Source organism: Ostrinia nubilalis, chromosome Z (genome assembly GCF_963855985.1).
Source record: "Ostrinia nubilalis chromosome Z, ilOstNubi1.1, whole genome shotgun sequence".
NCBI lineage: Eukaryota > Metazoa > Arthropoda > Insecta > Lepidoptera > Crambidae > Ostrinia > Ostrinia nubilalis.
The window spans coordinates 23,418,088-23,441,806 of record NC_087119.1 but is presented as its reverse complement, the minus strand read 5'-3'; the positions used below and the strand labels follow the sequence as shown (position 1 = coordinate 23,441,806).

General features: G+C 35.4%; 1 protein-coding gene across 1 annotated transcript in view; it reads right to left on the bottom strand.

Annotated features, from left to right (window-relative positions):
- Positions 1-23,719, bottom strand: part of LOC135087201 (uncharacterized) — a 45,373-nt gene that overhangs the window by 7,884 nt on the left and 13,770 nt on the right. Inside the window, exon 5 of the mRNA XM_063982041.1 lies at positions 557-629. Within this exon, the coding sequence (XP_063838111.1) occupies positions 557-629 (73 nt within the window). The remainder of the gene's footprint in view (positions 1-556; positions 630-23,719) is intronic.

Below are 23,719 nucleotides of genomic sequence, written 5' to 3'. Positions count from 1 at the left end.
TGCGATTCATTCCTTTTCCAGCTCATACATTCATTCGCCTTCAAATTTAATACCTCAAGTCTATCAGGAATAGCATTCACTCATCTTCAAATTAAATTAATATAATTTAATAATTATAAGTTTCTTTTAACTCGCTTTGTGGAAGCGATCAAGCAGGATGAATTTTTCAAGATTGGCTTGTCAATCGTTACCTCAAAAGTAATTTATTTTATTATCTTTTTAAAATAAGACATTGCAAATTGGCAACTTATGCGAGGAATACGACGCAGGTATTTTGTATGACTGAAAGTCAACGCGAGCTTGAGCCTTCCTGCTGTCTACAATCGCACGCAATATAAATACATAGTGAAGCTAAACATACTTAAAACACAGCAAATAATAAGTCATGTAGGTATTTTTCACTTGGATTTCTCTGTTTTTACATTTAGTTTTTAGTTTAAGCATCTGCACATTAGAAAATTCATCGTGTTACATAAATAAATAATTAAAAAATTGAAAAATTCCTGAAAAGACTTGGTCTAAAATTAAAGAACATTATATAATTCTATATACATACCGTCAGCGGACAGCGCGATGCAAACCACAAGATAAGATAAGAATAAGAAGTTTATCACGGCCGTCATGATTAGCTGAAACAAAGAAAACAACACTTTAAAATACAATCAATAAAACTGGATTTTGACTAACAATAGCTTGACCGTTAACATTAATTTAAGTCAGTGACATTATTTTTCACCGATTTCAAAAAAAGGAGGAGGTTCTCAATTCGACTGTTTGCATTAGGTAGTTATCATCTCATCATTATGAACTGGTGATGGTAGGTACAACTGGTACAACTCCTTAGCGCTTAGGAGTTGGAGGATAGCTCTTTAAATATTATAGGTACAAATAGACCGACAGATGTATTCTGTCATGTTTTTAAGGTAGGCTTTTTAGGTTGCCGATATAGTAACCTGTATTTCTTAGGGAATATTATTTTACACTTAACATGGAGTGATAACATCAAGGCCATTAGTTAACTAAAAAGCAAGGTTGTCCGAGGTTTTGCTTGGAAACTATTGGCACTAGAGAGCTGTAATTTTGTGGAGGTATGTATATTAATCACGCCTACAAAATTTCACTACTTAAAACACTTAACGCACTAGTCTTGTTTGTCACAATTCCTTCTATTCTCCCGGTATTCTCCAGCAAAATTGGGTCAGAATCGGGCTGGCCGATGACAGGGTGGGGTCAGACTTGGGGTTTAACAGTTTGGGGAAGTGGTGAGAAGGGCACGCACACGGGGGTCTAAGGCAGGCAATTTTTTTTTTTTTTATTCATTATTGAGCAATTACATTATTTGATCCAAATAGCGTCCTAAATCCTCTTTAGGTTTGTCTAGACACTATTACCCCACAATTCAATGAAATGTGGGGTTGCTAAACTTGGAGGATTTGCATGTTGGGGAGGTGATGGAGACTTCATACCAGAAGTTTCAGGAGGGGGGGCTAGGGGGGGAATATGGGGTCGCAGATTTACGGGGTTTTTAAAGTTGGGGAGGGGTAATAGACTTCATACCAGAAGTTTCAGGAGGGCGGCCTAGGGGGGGCAGGTAGTAGGAAGGTGGGGTTGCAGATTTATGGGATTTTTCAAGTTGGGGAGGTGTAGGAAACTTTATACCAGAAGTTTCAGGAGGGTGGGGGGGGGGCAGATGGTAGGAAGGTGGGGTTTCAAATTTAGGGGGCTTTGCAAGTTGGGGAGGTGTAGGAGATTTCATACCAGAAGTTTCAGAAGTTAATCAAATTAATGATTGACAAATTAATCATGATTATGATTACTTTTTTGATCATGATTATTTTAATCAGGATTTATTTAATCATGATTAAAATTAATCAAATTAATTAAATGATTAAAAAATTAATTGATTAGTGCCAACACTGGTGTGAACGATGGACAACTACGGAACCTTACACTGCGCGTGGCACGACACGCACTTGGTTAATTGTTATTAGTGCATGTTTTTGGAGTCGGTTTTATATTTTTTCTTAAAATTTATGATAACTCGATTGTTTTTTAAATGGTGGATCCGTATATTTTGGTTCTAAATATGAACGTTTTCTGACTAACATTACTGTTAAAGGTATTAATTAGCGAGAAACAAAAATATCTATCTCCAAATCAGTCCCCTCCAATGTAATTTAATAACTTCTAAAGTCTCAATATAATCACATTTTAGGGCTGATTCAGATATCTTTTAACTGAAGAATAAACTTGTCATTTTGACATAATTTCCAACTAAAATAGTCAATGTGCCAAACTTACGCCCGTATTCACAAACATTATTAGATGACTCACGCCATGCAATTGCAATGGCATGCGTTATGAAGTCGTCAGGTCATAATTCAGTTGTAAAGGATAGAAGGGGAGGGTGGGCTATCTTGGCGCGTGACACGCAACACGCACTGTGATTCACGTAGGGCTGCAACAATACAGGGTGTGTGTACTCCGTAAGTGCAGTGAATTATAATTGCAAAATCGATTTCATTTGTTTTATCCCGTTCCCGTAGGAATTTCGGGAATTCCTTTCTTAGTGCACCTCTACGGTACCTAAGCTACGTCCCTTCCAAATTTCAAGTGCCAAGTATAGCCGTTTAGGCTGTGCGTTGATAAATGTCAGTCAGTCAGTCAGTTTCTTTTCCCAAAATTTCCCTTCACTACTCTGCTCCTAAGTATACTATAACCTGCCCAGGAGTATGAAGAATAATTGTACCAAGTTTCATTAAAATCCGTCGAGTAGTTTTTGTTTCTATAAGGTACATACAGACAGACAGACAGACAAAAATTTTACTGATTGCATTTTTGGCATCAGTATCGATCACTAATCACCCCCTGATAGTTATTTTGAAAATATATTTCATGTACAGAATTTACCTCTCTACAGATTTATTATAAATACCTATATAGATGGACCAATGAAACCAATGCAATGGTAGGTTGTAAAATTATTTCAATAATTAACTAAATTATCTAACCACAGCAACATAAATGTTTTGTGTGTTATTTTCCTGGCACAGTAAGAATAGGTGTATTTATATCAGCAAGGACTGCCCCCAATAAGACCTATCCATAGATACACCACACGTATGTGTTTGATGAAAAAAAAAATTTTTGAGTTCTAAGTATGGGGTGCCCCCAATAATTATTTTTATTTTTGCATCAAAATCTTAATGCGGTTCACAGAATACATCTACCTACCAAGTTTCAACAGTATAGCTCTTATAGTTTCGGAAAAAAATGGCTGTGACATACGCACGGACAGACAGACATGAAAAAACCCTAAAAAGATTAAACGTTTTTCATTTCAGAATTTAAAATTGTGTCTTATTTTGTACCAAATGTTGGCAACCCTAACCTTAACCCTTAAATTGGAGTGCAATGGTTTGTTTTATTCGTGCATTAATTATTAAGACACGCTTTTCTTTATAAAGGAAAGGAAAAAATGATTTCCACAGCGGGAGATCATTAATTTGACGAAAGGATCTATTTTTAACACTTGACTAGAGGGTGCAAAGTTGATTAAGGGCTGATTTTTCGATCGTCGGATAACTTTTAACTGAAGAGTAACGTCCGTATTCACAAACGATGCTTGCTTAAGTGAAGCAGCAAATCGAACGCACTTTGAATAGAGCTTTGTGATAGGTTCGTGTGTCACCCTGTGCGTCCACGCGCACTGTAAGACCTCATAGTATAGTACAGGAATGGCAGTATGAAATTACTGATTTTTCTTCAATATTCATTTTGTCTAAATACAGGGTGGCCAAAACAGTGAGGTCTAAAAGAAAAATTTAGATTCCTTACATCAAGGTGTATCTAAATCACCCCCATGTATGTTCTACGATTTTGCTTAGTTTAGGAGATAGAGTTAATTTTATGATATTTTAAAATTGTATGACCTATTAGGCTTTAAATTTTTTTATCTTTTTTTTTGGGTTGACTTTTCTCAGATTTCTTTTTTCGACAGATAAATTGCAGATGTTTGAAAAAAAGAATCATCTTCCTATCTTTGATGCAAGATACAAAAGTTTTGCTAGAAATATTAAAATTATGCTTTTAGCAGAACACCATAAAATTTTAAACTTAAAAGTTGAAATAAAAAAAAGAACTTTCATCCTTATACTTGGTTGAACCCTAACGATCGATGCAATAAAAATATACATAGGGTGTAATTTTTAACAGATTTTAGTTGGTTCAATTCCTGGGTGTGGCAAGCAAATTTTTGGAAATCTATGAATGAATGCAGTTCTATTTCTTTTCAAAAATAAAGGATGTTTTCTTTGAGATTATTTTTCTATGTACAATATTAAGAGTACTTTCCCTCCAGGTGGCATTACAAAATTCCACCCTGTATAACTCAAAGATGACTGACTGACTGACTGACTGACTGACTGACTGACTGACTGACTGACTGACTGACTGACTGACTGACTGACTGACTGACTGACTGACTGACTGACTGACTGACTGACTGACTGACTGACTGACTGACTGACTGACTGACTGACTGACTGACTGACTGACTGACTGACTGACTGACTGACTGACTGACTGACTGACTGACTGACTGACTGACTGACTGACTGACTGACTGACTGACTGACTGACTGACTGACTGACTGACTGACTGACTGACTGACTGACTGACTGACTGACTGACTGACTGACTGACTGACTGACTGACTGACTGACTGACTGACTGACTGACTGAAGTGAAGAAAAAAAACGTGGGCCACTATTTCCTGTAATCGCTCCACTAAAGTGGTAAGTCGGAGATTCCGTTACATGCTTTTGATTTTCTTAGAGTGAACTTCGTAAACCAAACCACTAGACGGATCGGGCCAGTTTATTTTTTAAATAAGTATAAAAATATCGCAATCAATGTTTTATTTCTTAATTTAAAATCTTTAATTCAATATACAGTGTGAGTCACGTTAAAGTGTACATATGAAAATAGATGAAACTAGACCTATTTTTATCGACAAAAAAGATGTCAAAAAGTTTTTGAGATTTTTTTAAAAAATGTTATAGAATTTTTTTTCTTCCAATTACTTATTGTAAAGAAAACGTAATAACTTTTAAACTAAGAGGTATATCCTGATAAAATAAAAACAGTAATAATGCTAAATAACAGGCGATACTAAAAAAATACATAAAATACACAAAAAAGGCCAACAAATAATAAAAAATGATACTTATTGAAAAAAATCTGCTTAAAAATTCGTGTTTTTTTGGTTATTTGATAAATTTCTCAAAAAAATGCCCCTATAACAGGTGGTTTTTATTACTTTGTATTATTTTCTATCGTATTACCTTCGTAAAACCAAAAATCGCATGTCTCTATCCCTGTCACAACGTTTGCAATGATCGTTTGAACTAAGCCTCTCCGGGCGCGCCATTCAACGCTTCGTTAACAACGAAACTGAAAATGGCTCTAGATTTGTAATTTTGATAAAGACAAGTTAGATTTCAAATAAAAACAAAAGATTTCGAAGTAAAATAAGCATTTTAGTTAAAATTAAAATTGTCTCTACCTGTTTAGCGGAGAATAATGTTGTGGCAGGCCTTTGTTCAAACAATCATAGCAAATGTTTTGATAGGGATAGAGACATGCGATTTTTGGTTTTACAAAGATAATACGATAGAGAATAATATAAAGTAATAAAAACCACCTGTTATAGGGGCATTTTTTGGAGAAATTTATCAAATAACCAAAAAAACACGAATTTAAAAGCAGATTTTTTTTAAAAGTATCATTTTTTATTATTTGTTGGCATTTTTTATGTATTTAATGTATTTTTTTAGTATCGCCTATTATTTAGCATTATTACTGTTTTTATTTTATCAGGATATACCGCTTAGTTTAAAAGTTATTACGTTTTCTTTACAATAAGTAATTGGAAGAAAAAAAAATCTATAAAAAATTTAAAAAAAATCTCAAAAATTTTTTGACCTCTTTTTTGTCGATAAAAATAGGTCTAGTTTCATCTATTTTCATATGTACACTTTAACGTGACTCACACTGTATATAATATAATAGATGATGATGATGAATTTAAATTTAAATTAATATTTAATTTAAGCCCTTCAGCGCTTCGATGTATCTATAGTCAATTTGGCACCGTTGGAGAGACTGTAGCACTGCCCAGGTCTCGATCGAGTCGAAGGCTTTTTCATAGTCCACAAACGCCAGACAAAGTGGCTGATTATACTCCTCGGTCTTCTGTATAATCTGCCGTAGCGTATGTATGTGGTCTATGGTACTAAAGCCTTTTCGGAAACCGGCTTGTTCGGGAGGCTGGAAGTCGTCGAGCCTGCGTGCGAGACGATTCGTGATGACTCTCGAAAACAGCTTGTATACATGGCTCAGAAGTGAGATGGGTCTATAATTTTTCAACAAAGTTTTGTCGCCTTTTTTGAAAAAAAGTATCACCACACTTCTGTGCCATGCCGTAGGCGTTTTTCCCTCAAGTATGACGGAATCGAACAGCCTCTGAAGAGCCTTTAGTACCGGCGTTCCACCTGCTTTCAGAAGCTCAGCCGTGATTCCATCATCACCCGGTGCCTTGTTGTTTTTCAGCTGTTTGAGAGCCATTCTAATCTCGTACAGGCTGACGTCCGGGATATCTTCGGTGTAGTGTCGGGTCAGTCTAGCTCTTGGGTCTTCGGCTAGATTTGTGACAGGTGTTTATTTATTTAAATTTAAGTAAGTATTTAAAAATCGCGCAAATTTTAAGCATATTTTATTTCCGATTTATTTCTGTCGCCACAGTGAAAGGCAATTTTTTCCTGAGCTTATCATGTTTTCTTTCTATAATTTTCAATATTGCAGTTATTACATTTAACTACTTAATTTTAGTTCAACTTTTTTTTTGCAAATAGGCTTTTCAAAAGCACTTTTACACGTCCCAATATTAACCCTACCACTGCTTCGGGACAATAAATGGGCCAGTGCTGAGAAGAAGCAGCGCAAGAAACTCAGTCACTATTATAATTTTCACTCTAGTACCACAAAATAATAATAAGTACTAGTAGGTAGGTACCTACTCAGTGTCATACATTTTAATCACTTAATTGTGACGTGGGGAATAAAGAAAGAGATAGCAACACATTATTTTGCGTATCCACAAGTTTTAATCGAGAGCCAATTTCACTAAATACTTTAGTGTTAATGTGATTAATAATTATCCTCATCATCATCATTCAGATTCAGATTTCACAGCATAAGTAGCAGGACCCTCTCTAAGAGACAAATTAAGGATTTCGTATAGACATAATTTAGTCATCTGAATCCAAAGCTTTTGGGCCAGTTTGTTTTAAATAAGTATAAAAATATCGCAATCAATGTTTTAATTCCTTATTTAAAATCTTTAATTCAATATGATAGTAAGAAACCATTGGCTAAGTACTTATGTGGTATGAGATCCGACTATATTCTTCTAATATCCTTTCAAGAACTTTAATATTTTCTCAAGCATTGCTTGATTGATGTAGAGACGTAATAATTATTGAATTTCCAACTTATTTTTAAAATAACTTAAAAATATAGAACTGACTAAAGTGGGAATCGAACCCACGACCTTATCTTTAAATTTAATGAAATTCTAATAGTTGTTAAAATATCCGAATCGAAAATGCGATCAGGGTCATATTAAAAATTACCGAATCCTAAACCCTACAGTGTTAAATGGCACCTCCCCATTATCACAATCCCATGTTCTATGAAGTTATTCAGACAAATATGTATACGGTTTGAATAGCCGTCAAAAAGTTCTTCATAACTATTATTAACTTTGATTTGTGTAAAATAAAAACGTCAAGAGGAGAGACTTGCCAAATTGTACCGCAACTCTTTTATTTTTTTTTAAACATAAGGTTTATGTTATTTAAGTTTTTTGTGTTTAAAAACGTTTTTTAGGGTTCCGTAGTCCTAACAAGAAACCCTTATTTTTTAACAAAATCTAATATTTTCGTCGCCACAGTTGAAGCCATTTTTTCGCCAGCTTGACATGTTTTCTTAATTTTTTTTAACATCGCAGTATTAGTTATGTTTTTTATTTTTACTTATTTTATAGCAATTAGCAAGCCGCTTAATGAAACGTAGTTTTTAATTAAATTGTATTTATGTAGCTATGTTTTGTTAATACTTAGACAAATGTACTAAAATCACTAAAAAGGATTCTTCAAGATTTTTGTAAATAAGTTTTAATCTGTTTTAAAGACTCTAAACCGAACCAGGTACATTATAAGATAATATTCAGATTAAATTGAATATTCTACTCAATAATAAATTCTCTTTGAACAGACAGAATTTGAATGCATTTTTTTGTAAAATTGCATTTCTTTAGAGCGTAAAATTTGTGACGCAAAAAACATATTTTTTGCAGCTTGCAAACAACCTGGACTTTGCAAATCATGGTGTTTATATTGAAGACAATTATGGATACATTTAAACGTGTCTAAGTATGAGTTTTATATTTTTTTATTTTATTTAAACTACGAAGTATTCCTGTCACGATCACGGGGCCCTGTAGCGAGAATGCGTTGATGTCTTTTCCAAATCGAAATGCAATCTCGTAGTTCACGTTTTAAAACGTAAAACGAAAATTTTAATTTTTTGAATTTTTTTTATGTTTTAAATAAATTTTATGGGAAATTTTTACCCAATATAATAATGAGAATTATTTTTTACGTTTATTGATTTATATTTCAGGAAAATTGTGTAAAGTTTAAAGTTTTAATAAATTAAAGGAATTTTTAAATATTTTTGTAGATAGTTATAAATTTATCCAAAGTAGTCATAGTATGAATTATCAAAAGCCGTTTTTCAGCAAAAATCGGTTTAAAACGGTAAATCCACTTATTTAATAAGTCCAAGTTCCGATACAATCAGATTGTAATTTTTCTGCAAACTTTTTTACCGGCTCCACAAAAAGGTAGTCTTAAAAACTGTATTTTGTATTAAAGTATCCGTTATTTTTGTTAGAAAATATTGTTTTAAACCCGTGAACTCAAAACGGGTTATAAAATCCGACACATAAAAAATATAAAATCCTTATAGCTAATATAACTAGTTAAAAGTAAATATAAAACATAAGAAAATAAAAAACCCAGCTAAAATGAACTTATTGAAAAACTAATGAAATGACAAAAAAGGTTGTATTAATTTTATATGTATATTAAAAATTTCCATTAAAGTCAAATAAATATTCACCGTAATTCTATTTCACTTTTTTTTTAAGTACACCGTTTAGATTAGAATAATTTAAACTCCGTAAATATTGTGGAAATTGAGCGAAACCGAAGAAAGTTGAAGAAAATTTCGTAAAAGTTTAAAAGCTTTTTAATTTCAGCCTTCAGATTTATCGTCAGTTAAATTTATTAATGTCAATTGAGAAATAAGAATAACGCTCAATATAAAGTGCTTTTAAATATTCCCTACAATTGTGAAAAAATCTAAAAAGTATTTAAAAGTTCTAAAGTTGTAGTTTCCATTCCAATTTTTTGAATAAAGGACCGCTTTTATTTTTCTTCGCAAGTTTTTTCACTTAAAAGTTACTAAAGTACCGTTCAAAAACTTTTAAAATCAAATCATAATCTAAGAAAAAGTTTTGAAATCGATAGAAATTCTGTTTAAAATAATTCGCATTGACTGAACAAATCACAATAGCTTGTGCAAAATGCCAAATAATTCCGAAAGTAGCACCAGAAAACTATTTAATTATCACTGATAATTATTTCAAAAAGTTAAGTAAAACTAATAAAAAGTAGGATAAAACAATTTAAAAAGAACTAAAAAACAAAGGAAAGCAATTACTAACCTTTTTATTTAAATTAGAAGACAGTTAAACACCAAGCAGGAATCACACGTCAGTCACTGACGACAGCAGGAGCTCAACTGATGAAAACTTTCACAAGAGGTCCCACGAATTTTTTTTCAGGAGCTCAAACACGTCTGCACTGCACGAGTGCCCAGATCGGACTGAGGCAGGGAGGTGGTGCGGTACAGTGAGTCCCGAAACTCCGCGGAAATGTTTTCCAGGAGCGCGAGCGCGACCGTACGGCACAGGTGTCCAGTACGAACTGAGGTGGGAAAGAGCTTTCCCGGGGGGTGCGGGTGGCGGCGGGGGTGACGGCTCCTGCAGCGGGAAGCCGCCCCCGCACCCCCGCGCGGTATAAGATAGATCTATTATATAAAAACGAATCGCCGAATTTTATGTACGCGAATGACTTAGGAAAACTCCACCAAATTGCATATTTCTTTCTTTTATGTTCGTTACTGTCAAGGCCTCTAAAAAAAATTTGAAAATTCGAACAGAAAATTTTATAGTGGTACGAAGTACAGCCGATAATTGGGCCGCGCTGTTAATCAGTATGGAGATGTATAAAAGTTACACCGATTTGCTATCGGCCGATTCTTCATACAAATTAAAATCGGGCCAAACCTTGGCTAAAGGAAAACATTATAAAGGAACATTTATGTACGTATTTACAGACAGATAAATCTACAAAGTTTAGAAATATTATGTAGCTTTATTTTATTTATTACAGGGTTTCGTTGGAAACTATACGCTTTTAGACACGAAATAATTCTTAGCAAGAAACTATAAAGCAAAAGCTTCGAGAAAAGCTCTTCTAATTTTCTCTCTTAGGTACTGAAATTTGCTGCTTGCCAGTCTACCCTGAAAATGGTTAGTGTCCGTGTCTTCCACTCGGCATGGGGCCCACTGAAAACCAGCGTCGAGGCCTTCCCCGGCATATGCTGAGTGGAGTCCCATTGCGATGGGCATCGCTGTTGCGACAGGATAGCACTGCTCAGTTCACTTTTAAATTCCTTGTAATATTGATGAGCTATTTCTGTCTTTTTTTCCGTATAAGTTCTTTTTCCTTAACTAAGTGATATTCATCGTAATAAATGTTTCTTTCTTTCTTTCTCTTTCAAAATCACTTTCAAGTATTTCAGTGCAAAAGAGATTTAGGTAGATAGGGAGAGGTTCGCACTAACCTAGAATGATCTACATTCTTATATTATACTTAGATACACAAGGCTGGGTTGCACCATCTTACTTTAACTTTGACAAACGTCAAAAATCTGTCAAACACCATACAAAAAACACCGGATATCGTTATAATTACGGTCAAAGTTAGGTACCAATTATCGCCTTATGTACAAACATCCGTCCAGCTACAAGATTGAACCCACGAGCTTTCGCGTGCCGAGCGACTGTTATTAATCGCCAACTTTGACTAAAAGGTCCTATGTTCCCTAGATAAGGCAGAGGGCGTTCACAACAGTCCTCCTTCGCGTTCGGTCTTGAGCTTCGCGTTTGATCTCACTCTAAGTCTTGCCGATTTTCTTCGCCTCGTTTGCTACAGTGCGTCGATAAGTTAGTTTGAGAATCTACACATATCCTTCTCATATCTTAATGGACCTTTACGTTGTAAATTATTTAGTTATGTACTGGTAATGCACTCGCGTTTTGTCCCTATATACATCGCCTTGACCTAGATTGGGCGCTCGGGTGGTCGGCGAGGCCGCCCCCGCCCCCTGAATCAGATTTTCCCAGAATAATTTAACTCCCAACTCTAGGTTTGTCGAGTGAGATATATTTTTATGTATTTATCTAATTATTTCTCTTTTTATATCTTTATTGCTATTACATTAAATATGTTAGTTTACGTCCACTTTTTAACAGTGTTTATACCCATAAAAAACCGTTAAAAAGATGTGGACGAAAACTAAAAACAGCTATAAATGTTGTTGTGTTTTCGTCCATGACGTCATGAGCAAGCACTGGGGTGGACGAAAACCAAAATTAGCTATTCCTGTAGATTACTTTTCGTCCATTCGTCCTTCGATCGATTGCAATAATTCCCTAAATTTAGGTAAGAAATTTATTTAAATCTTTTTGATATCATTTGAAAGCTAACAAAATTACCTTTCAAATAAAATACCACAATCCATAGTTACTTTGTTGTAGAAATGGTTCTAACTTGATGATTCAACTGCACTCTTTTTTCCGCACAGTGGTCGAAAACTAGCGTACACCAGGACGAAAAGCATTTTTTTTTTGGACGAAAACTAGCGAAATCGCCACTTTTGCATAAAATATTTTTATAAAAAAAACCGTGTTATTTACTTAATAATATTAACGTAAAGTAGACTATATAAGGATTAAAACGACATATGATACATATAACTAAGGGTATTCCAAGATAGTCATTTCGCATCACAAAGTTTTCCACTCTGATAATTGGACGAAAACCAGCGAAATTACCCTATATTTCTTTGGCACGGCCTACAGCCTAAACAGCTTAACCGATTTTAGCGTGAGAGGTATCGTTAGATTCGTCTTAATCGAAAGAGTGACACTGGCTATATTAAAATTAGAAAAAATCAAAATGGCGGATTTTAGACGCCATAAAGTCGAGTGGGGTATCAAAATAAAGGGCTTTTTAAGTAGCTTACAAAAATGTATGGTAAATATGTATGCTAAAAAGATGAAAATAAAATTATTATTCAAGAAACATAAAACCTAACTACGTAAAAATGAACTACAAGGCAACTTAGTGTTCACAAATGCAGTCGGACGCATCAATGACTAATTCTTTTATTAGTGATATTGAATGTAGACATTGTATCGCTGGTAGGAATACTAAACTCGCATATTATTTTACTTGTAGAAAAATCGTCTTTAAGCATGCCTCAGTGCAGCGTTCTAAAGTGTTGCTCGACTCAAAAACCAACAGGTGGAGGCGTGGCTAAGCTTGTGGGTCTTTGCCATTGGGTAAAATAAGTCCAAACTCCGACAACTTTGCGACCCGCAAGATTAGGGAAGATTACGTTATATGTTCCAATAGTCACTATGTAAGCGATTGACGAATTACACGAATAGATACAGTTTAAACTGCCAATATTAACTCTGCTACAGTTCAAAATGCTTATGTATTCAAAAGGAACATTTAAGACCGTTTGGTTTAGTGAATCCCATAGTGGACTAATATGCCCGAAGGCGCGGGTTCGAACCCCGCATAATAAAAACTTGAACATTTTTAAATTTTTCTTGTGTTTATAATGTAAAGTACCTATTTAAAAAGTATAAAATATCCTTCTGGTACCCATAAAGTACAAGCTTTTCCTTTTGATTTTATATGTATGTTAACGTGAAATTGTGAACTCCGTCAATTTATAATATAACGCGTGAGATTGTAAACTAACAAGGGGTTAGGTTAGGTTAGATTGTAATCTAACTACGTCAGATTATAATCTGACGGAATTCACAATATTACGGTGACATATAGATACGATCCGTGAAGTTTTCCTATATGTTGTTATGTTATTCTGATGCATAATGAATAATACTGTAAAGTTTCATCAAAATCCGCTCAGTAGTTTTTGCGTGAAAGAGTAACAAACATTCACACAAACTTTCCAATATATAATATTGCATCGTTCACCAGATAACGACCACAGCATAATTAAGTTAGTATACAGGGTGGAAACGATTAGTGATCTCATTCGATTATTTCTAAACTATACAAGATAATGAAGAAGCTGGAAACATTGAATTTTCGGATAGATCCAGATTATTATGATACCTGTTATTGATATGTACCGTTTAAAAGAGCTCGTGAAGCACTTTCAGGATCGGTAACTAGTTTTTTGATATCTTGTATAGTTTAGAAATAATCGAGTGAGATCACTTATCATTTCCACCCTGTATACTTTGCCCGACGCCAGCTGTGGTCGCGGGATCGAATCCCACTGAGGGGAAATGCTGCCGTGACACTATCATTAAGGATTTACACGGAGTCAGGGACGTTGAATAGCGTTTATCTATCTACTAGCGGCCACCCACGACTTCGTACGCGTGGATCCCGTTTTACCCCCTTAGGGGTGGAGTTTCGTAAAATCCTTTCTTAGCGGATGCCTACGTCATAACATCTACCTGCATGCCAAATTTCAGCCCGATCCGTGCGTTGATCCGTCAGTCAGTCACCTTTGAGTTATATATACGTATTATTTAGATTCAGAGTAAGCATTTTTGATATTTTGTATTACGTGGTGTTGATTTTAATCGCCATATTTAGGGAGTTGATTTAATAGCTTATTCTGATCACGAATCAGTAAAAAAATGACTTTGAAAAAAATTGAAAACGAACTTTTAGTTTGTCAAAGAAAAATAACCTATTTACACTACTCCTTTACATGGCTTCCTTCAGTAGGCTATCCGACGTGATAAGCAAGAGATCCGCATAGCTCGATGGTGTCGTAGTGTAAACGTATTGCAGTATTGCGAGCCACACGGAAAATCATCGCTAAAAATTCCACTTTCGTTTGGATTTTTTTTGTGGATAGTGCATTTTTATAAATCATATAGATCACCTAAATAAATATGGCGAGGATTGAAATCAACACCCTGTACATTAGAATAGGTAATGTAATGGCGGCCGCGTACGTAAATTAACGCGTAGTCCCCCGTTTTGCCCCCTTAGGGGTAAAATAGCCGAATATCCGTTCTTAGCTGATGTCTATCTATCTACACCCTATAAGGAACCACAAGTTTGTATGTGTTATTCTTGATATCCTCGTGTATAGATTAGTAATATGTATTTAAGTTAATTATCGAATAATAAAAGCTACATTTTGTTTTTATCGCACGGAATTAGCCAGTGCTGGCGCAGCTCATTGTAAATTCATTAGAAGTAAATAAGGTAATCTACTAAAACTTCACTTTACCTACATAAATAAACAATATCTTCAACGTTATATCACTGCGATTTGGCTATGTTCAGATGGCAAAATTTTGACGCGCGTTTTCAAATCGCGCGACTAGACATCGTAGTATTTACATACAGCCGATCACATGATAATCACGGTAATCACTTACCATCAGGTGATCCGTCTGCTCGTTTGCCTCCTATCACATAAAAAAAAAAAAAAAAAAAAACATGAGCGTGCGTTAACGCGCGTCAGCGAGCGTTGACGCGGCGATGAGAGAAAAAGTCTCTCGATGCAGGCGATTGCGCGTTGACACGCGCTTTGACAGCTATGTAACGTCCGTTGACTGTTCAGATGAGCGCGCGCTTCCATCGCAATAGCTTCTTTCTTCCACGTCCATTTTCTAAGCTCTATCGAAACAGATTGCACGAGCTCCTCGCAACGCGCGTTAGCGTTTGTCATATGAACTCTTTATAAATTTAATTCCGCGTTGACCTGCGTTAACACGCGTTACATGTGAACATAGCCTTATTAATGCCCCACATATAATAAGAACCGCGATATCACTAATAAGTGTCAAAGGTAGCACATAATCAATTAACAATTCTGATTGCTTCCCGGCTTTGCGCTTGGATCAGAGTGATATTGTCACTAGTCTCAAGCAATTAGATCTATCCAAAGGCATGGGATCTGATGATGTTCCTCCGCTTTTGATGGCGATGTGTGCTGATGTTCTTGCATTACCTCTTGGTTTAATCTTTAATGTTTCGCTGAGTTCAGGCATCTTTCCTACAAGGTGGAAACGTGCTAAAGTAGTTCCCATATTTAAATCAGAGTCAAAAGAGATAGTTAACAACTATAGGCCAATTTCAATTTTACCTACCTTGGCCAAAGTTTTTGAAACTTTGGTTTGTCCAAGAATTCAAAGTTATTTTAAAAAGTATATATCTTTAAATCAACACGGCTTTACATCCGCAAGATCCACTTGTACTAATCTGACGACTTTCGTGGAGAACACTATTGAGTCAATTGATTCCAAAGGACAAGTGGACGTAGTATATACTGACTTTAGTAAGGCCTTCGATAGGGTCTCACATGGGGTGTTGATTCAGAAGCTGTCTGCGTACGGATTCACTGGTTCTTTTTTGTCATGGCTTGGCTCGTACTTAACTGATAGGTCTTTTTATGTGGTAGTAGATGGTTTTAAATCTAACATCTTTCATATAACTTCTGGGGTTCCGCAAGGATCACACTTAGGACCTATACTTTTCAATATCTTCGTTAATGACCTTCCGTATTGTTTTATGTATTCTACGGCATACATGTTTGCTGATGATCTTAAGATATCGAGAAGGATTGATACCCTTAATGATGCTCTACTATTGCAGAATGACATAAATAAGCTCTTAGAGTGGTGCACAAATAATGATATGGAGCTCAATATTAAGAAATGTTCACAGATAACTTTTACCCGTAAAGCTAATCCTATCAATTTAAATTATTCAATGAATGGCTCCTGTTTAAGGGTAGTGGACTGCGTCCGAGATTTGGGAGTTCTTATTGACAAAAAATTAACATTTGTCCCTCACATTGACTCAATTATCCAAAGAGCATCTAAATCTCTAGGCTTCATTATAAGGAATACAAAATCTTTTCGAAAAGCAGAAACCAAGGTTTTACTCTATAACTGTTTGGTACGCAGTATACTTGAGTATTGTGAGGCTGTATGGCGACCACATTTTGCAACTCACAGCCTTCGAATAGAACGCATCCAGAAACGGTTTTTATATCATCTAGCGTACTCCTCGGGTGTGGCCAAGAGGATTAAGGGATATACGTCACGACTTAAACACTTTAAGGTCAAAAGTTTAGAAAACAGAAGAACCGCACTGGATTTACTGTTTCTATACAAAATTCTAAGCGGTAACATTGACTGTCCTGAATTGCTGTCGAAATTTAATTTTAGAATTCCCTTCAGATACCCAAGGAAACCTATAAACCTATTAAGTCCTCCTTTCCGAAAATCCGTGCTAGGTTCGAATTCCCCGGTTTCGAGACTCTGTAAGCTTCATAATAAATACTGCGACCAACTATCCCTATTTTGCACATCTATCCACAAAATTAAGCGTCAGATACATCAGTTAGAGTTTGCTTAATTTAATCCCTATATTTTCCATATCATAAAAAAAATATTCACTATTAATTGTTGCATTAAAATTTACTTAGATACCTACACTCTTTAAAAAACTCACTTATGCATGTGGTGTTTACCTACTTATAGTTGTACACTTAGTCCTAATAATTGTATTTGATAAACTAAAATGTATTAGTGTAACAATGTATTGGTGAACCAAATAAATAAATAAATAAATAAATAAATAATCTATACCAATTACTTCTAAGAATCGCCTTAACCTTGAACCATAATGTCAATGTACATCAACAAACGTTTATCGATTCTTCCCAAACCATCCGGGTCGTCGCGAAGCTGTCAGCTGCTCATTATGTATGCCATCCAGGAAAATGTAACCCTCAATAGCGTAATAATTCTACGAAGACGTAGGCCAGCTCTCCCTGGCCGCTTTTTGGAGGGCACCGAGAAGGGTGAAGGTCCCTCCACCCTCGCTTTTGATTAATTAGAACCCCTTTCATTATCCGTGCAGTTGGCACGTAATAATTAGAAGTTTTTTTATAACAACACGCGCTCGAAACAAATTGGTGCGTGTACGGATAATTTTTCAATGGGATTTTTTACCCAATTTGTTTAATTAATTATTAGTTTTTATCAGTGCGGCTTATGAACTCTTTTTTATAAAAAATTTCTATATAAAATGCGGTGATAGTCTTCTATGAAATAAAGATATTTCATAAAGGACTATCACCGCAGAATAATAATAATTCATACTATTACCTCTTCTTTGACGCCTAAATGAAAATACGGAAATAAGTTTGTGACAAAAACTAGCGGCCGCCCGCGACTTCGTACGCGTGGATCCCATTTTACCCCCTTAGGGTTGGAGTTTCTTAAAATCCTTTCTTAACGGGTGCCTACGTCATATCAGCTACCTGCACGCCAAATTTCAGCCCGATCCGTCCAGTGGTTTGTGCTGTGCGTTGATAGATCACTATGTCAGTTAGTCCTTTGAGTTATACTCGTATACAGGGTGGAATTTTGTAATGCCACCTGGAGGGAAAGTACTCTTAATACTGTAGATAGAAAATTTTACTCAAAGAAAACATTCCTTTATTTTTGAAAACAAAGAGAACTGCATTCAAAGATTTTTGATTTTTTTTCCAAAATTATACAAATTACATTACCATACAATTTTCTGTAAATAATTAAAATAATTTAAGAAATCATGGTTTTCCTTTAATTTAATTTATCAAGTTTGTTAGAGAGATTCCATCCATAATAAAAATACAGGGTGTAATTTTTAACAAATTTTAGTTGGTTCGATTCCCGGGTACGGCATGCAAATTTTTGAAAATCTTTGAATGCAGTTCTATTTCTTTTAAAAAATAAAGGATAGTTTTATTTGAGTAAAATTCTATCTACAGTATTAAGAGTACTTTCCCTCTAGGTGGCATTACAAAATTCCACCCTGATTCATCATGCCTTTGATATTATTTAAAAAAAATTCAAAAGGTAGTCCCCATTTAACTTTATAACTTTATTTCTGCCTTACTTTGTGACGCAAAATGTTACGAGTAAAATCGCATGATCACGCATGGTAATATCAGATATAATGATAATAGCCAGCTTTTAGCTTTTTAATAATATCGTTGTAAATTACAGTTAAGTATTTGTTAATATTCAGATGTATAAACAATAATACTCTAGTTTCTTCAAATACGTTCATTAGTTTATCGGATTTTGCACATCCTTAAGAAGAGGGATTTGAAGATATTTAACTCTATGTGTGTCCTGCTTGAAAATAGAACCTCCGACTTCAGAGAGCGAGTTCTCTTGGATTGGCTCTCACAAGGTGGACCGACGACCCGATGAAGGTAGCAGGAAGGCGCTAGATACAGGCCACTTCCAACCGTGGGATGTGAAAGTCATTGGGGGAGGCCGATGTTCAGCAGTGGACGTCCTGTGGCTGAAATAATGGTGATGATACAGACAATATCTTGCACAACAAAATAATTAAGTGTCAGTTTAATTTTAACTACCAAACAAAATAATACTGATAACAAAGAAACCAAACTTATGAACATAAGCCAACCATATCGATTCAATACCAAACACTCATGCCTATCAACAAAATCGCATGGTCGGCGTGATTTTTGCTTGATATTAATATTCCCTTTGAACCACTCTGTTGAAATTAAAATACATGTGTCTCAAAGAAACTTAACGAAAAACAGTTTGTAACGTTTGACGCGTTCTCAACACACTAATTATACCTATTAAGGGGAATAAATATGTGAAAAATTGAGTAAGGTTTGTGCTTTTAAAAACGTTAGAAACGATCAATGAACTGCTAAGATCATGTAGGACGAAGTATTTATTTTAAGGTAAAAAATAATTAAAAACCAAAAAACAAATTGTGGAAGCCATGCCGGCCATGCATTACATAATATTATCTACCTACAAAAAATCTACAATTTTGAAACTATAATAATAAACGCTGGTTACCTGCGATTCTTTTACATTCATCCTGAATACAAAAAATACAGGATAAGTCTAAGCTTAATTCATAGCATTAACAGTTACGAAACAATTTAATTTATTAGCCCAGGCCCACACCGAAAACCTGTGAAAATTGAGAAGATTCCTTTAACTCAACTCAAAATCATTTTCGATCTACAAATGATTTTAAAGTACGGGCCAAGGTTGATTGATCGAGTCACTACATAGCCAGGGTGGGCGGGCGGTCGGTAGGGTGGGCGCCCCACCACCCCTTTTTGTTCCTGCAAAACACATACGCTGCGATGAAATAATGCTCTTAATATGGTTATTGAGAGTGACCATACGAGACATTTGCCAAAGGGCATAGGTTACTCTGGATAAAAGCACTATTAAGCTTTTCCATTAAAACGATACAAGGTTTTTAATCCCTTAATTAATTGGATATTTTCAGAGCTTCGCGAGTTTTCAACAGGTTTATTCCAACAGCTAAGGATGTTCTTTACTTTGGCGTGCCCTCTGAAGATATAATGATAATAGCTAGCTTTTAGCTTTTTAATAATATCGTTGTAAATTACAGTTAAGTATTTGTTAATATTCAGATGTATAAACAATAATACTCTAGTTTCGTCAAATACGTTAATTAGTTTATCGGATTTTGCACATTCTTAAGATGGATTTGAAGATATTTAACACTATGTGTGTCCTGCTTGGAAATAGAACCTTCGACTCCAGAGAGCGAGTTCTCTTGGATTGGCTCCCACAAGGTGGACTGACGACCCGATGAAGGTAGCAAGAAGGCGCTGGATACATCAAATACTAAAATGTAACAATCAATCATGGAACTCCAAAATACAGTCAACGAAGACCAAAATTTGTTAATTTCCCATGCTAGTGACTGTAAGGTTTTTAAGTGTTTTTAATGAGAAATGAATGTTCTTTAAACCTATATCGGGACAGCCAGTATTCACATTAATTTAGTTATTCAATTCCACAGGATCGTTTTATGCACCAATCTTGTATACGTACCGATCTGCATCTGCCAGCCGATGTTATGTAGCTTATCGATTGACTTTGACCTTTGTAATCGAACAATAGACCTCGGCTTCAACAACAAGGTGTCCAGTACTGAAATAGCTGCGGCGAGGTGTCCATCAATGGACTATATTAATTGGATACCGTAGACTCACTCCAGATAAGATAATAGAATCTTAAATGATTTAAAGTGGCAAAAATAGTGTGAGAATCATGCCTGGACATTTTAGGGCATCATTTTGTCTCAGACATGAAACAATTTTTTCATACTATGTTTTTGAACCACTGCGCCAAATTGATCATACTTTATTAACAAACTAGCGGCCGCCCACGACTTCATACGCGTGGATCCTGTTTTACCCCCTAAGGGGTGGAGATTCGTAAAATCCTTTCTTAGTGAATGCCTACCTTATAACATCTACCTGCATGCCAAATTTCAGCCCGATCCGTCCAGTGGTTTGTGTGTTGATAGATCACTATGTCAGTCAGTCAGTCACCTTTGAGTTATAATATACAGGGTGTTTGGTAAATGGGTATATGAGCCGACACTAGCCTATGTTAACATGAGCATATAAATGGTATGGTGAAGTCAGAAATTTGATATCATCATTTTAAATATTTTAATTTTCATACAAAATAAATTTTATAAAATCCGATTTATATGAAAATTAAAATAAATAAAATAAAGATATCAATTTTCTGACTTCACCATACCATTTTATGCCCATGTTAACATAGGCTAGTGTCGGCTCATATACCCATTTACCTAACACCCTGTATAGATAAAGAATTTTTAAATTTTGATTTTTTTTTAATATCGTACCGTAAACATGTCGTCCCCGGTCCGGTTCATCACCGGGTCGAACATCGATGAAATATCCGGCTCTGGACCGGGAAAAACCGGCTCGTCAACACACGCCCTAAAGGATGACTGGAACAAAAGGTCATAATAAACTGTCTATCAACTCTTGACAACTTGTGAACTCTTTGTGAGCTGTCAAAAGGCTTTCCTCTAATGATACTGCATTACACTCCACTCTGAGCCCCTCCGAAGGCGACCTCGTGTCATGACTGTGTGTGTGTGATGCGAAGCGACAGACGACGGCCAACCCTTCGCAGGGAGAACTATAGAATGTACAGGACAGAACAGATTAGAAACAGTTAGGCTGGGTTGCACCATCTTACTTTAACTTTGGCAAACATCAAAAATCTGTCAAACTCCATACAAAAAACACCGGTTATCAATACTCAATAGTTTATTGCTTCCATAATGTTTACAGAAGTTGTTATTGGTAAGGTGAGATACAATTATGGACCCTGTCGGGCACTGCATTTTAGGAGAGAGGAAGATTTTTAGATTTATTGCATTAATTATTCTATGATTATTAATTATCTAATTTATTTTTAATCTGTATCTGTATAGTTATCGATATAGTTACGGTCAAAGTTAGGTGGTGCAACTCAGCCTTAATTATTATTTGTCATAACTGGCAATAATTAGTTTAAATCAGAAACAGTTCAAATGTTTGGGGTGAAAACAAATCCATTTAGATTAGCTATAAGTTATATGTCGTGTAATAAGCTGGTACTCGTATAATAATTAAGAGAACACTAAAAAATTGATTTAATATTTTTATTTAAACCTTTGTAAAACAACTTGTTTAAACTTCCGGGCCTTATCCTCAGTCTAACATTAAATACGTCACTACACTTGCTGCCCTGGACTTAACCCTTTTTACTCTACCTACTTCCATTGTTGACGGTATTGGGTGCAGATTAATTAAAGGATTCTGCGTACCGCTTGCAAAGCAAGCGACGTTTGATCTCTGCTTCAATACAAAACGAAATCAATACGATATCCATTTGTATGCACACTTTTTGGAAAGCTTTTTTTGTAGAGGGGAAAACTGAAAACACGTGTAATAAAAATGATATAACTTTTCGGGATCGCGCGCTTCTCTTGTTTGGATTGGATACGGAATTCGATTCCAAATTGGTGCAAACAGTGTGGTGGGTTGCAATTGTAGTTAAATACTCGTATATCAAACGAATGTACCTCAAAAATCTATCCTTTAACAGCTTATGTTTGATCTCGATAATCTTTATGGTGGCGGTTCATTCAATCATAAATCTGTCGTTGTATTATTCTAAAAAACATTTCCAAGTTAATCACATGTCGTAATGTGCTGCTTCTTCTCAGTACTGGCCCATTTATTGTCCCGAAGCAGTGGTAGGGTTAATACTGTAAAAGTACTTTTTAAAAGCCTATTTGTGAAAATAAATGAGCTTTATGAGTTTTTTGTGCAAAGTATGTGTGGCTATCTACGTAATAAAATGTCGCCATTAAATAATTTTACATCAAGATCTCACCTCATTAGAAAATTGAAAATTCCTGGTTCATTATTACCGCACGACCAAGAAAGAAAAAGTGTAAGCCGCGTAGCCGTAGTCAAATGCGCGGCTATCACCTAGAGGGAAAGTACTCAATTTTACTCAAATAACACATTCCTTTATTTTTTTTTTAAGAAATAAACTGCATTCAACGATTACCAAAAATTTGCTTGCCACACCCAGGATCGAACCAACTAATACAGTTAAAAATTACACCCTGTATTTTATTGCATCTATCGTTAGGGTTAAGTTCATACGTTCGTTTCAGCCAAATGACGTCCACTGCAGGACAAAGGCCTCCCCCAAGGTTTTCCACAATGAACGGTCCTGCGCTGCCCGCATCCAGGCTCTTCCCTCGACCTTTACCAGATCGTCGGTCCACCTAGTAGGAGGCCTGCCCACGCTACGTCTTCCAGCCCGTGGTCTCCACTCGAGAACTTTCCTGTCCCAACGGCCATCGTCTCAACGATAGGGTTAAGTGCAAGGATGAAATCTCTCTAACAAACTTGAATCTAAGGAAAAGGAAATAATCAAATGAAAGGAGACCATGAAATCTTAAATCATTTAAATTATTTACTGAATATTATATGGTATGGTGGTGAATTTACGAAAAAAAATTCAGGAATCTTTGAATGCAATTCTCTTTCTTTTCAAAAATAAAGAAATGTTTTCTTTGATAAAAAATTTCCATCTTCAGTATTAAGAGTAATTTCTCTCAAGATGGCATGACAAAATTCCACCTTGTGTTTTATACCTACATATAAAACAAAACAAAACCGCCTGACCATCTTCGTTTCTTCTCAGCACTTGCCAAATGTTTGTCTCGAAGCGCTGGTAGTGCAAAAAAAGAATGAGACATGTATAGGCTCCTTAAGAGCATTTGACGATTTGCAAGTACTAATTTAATT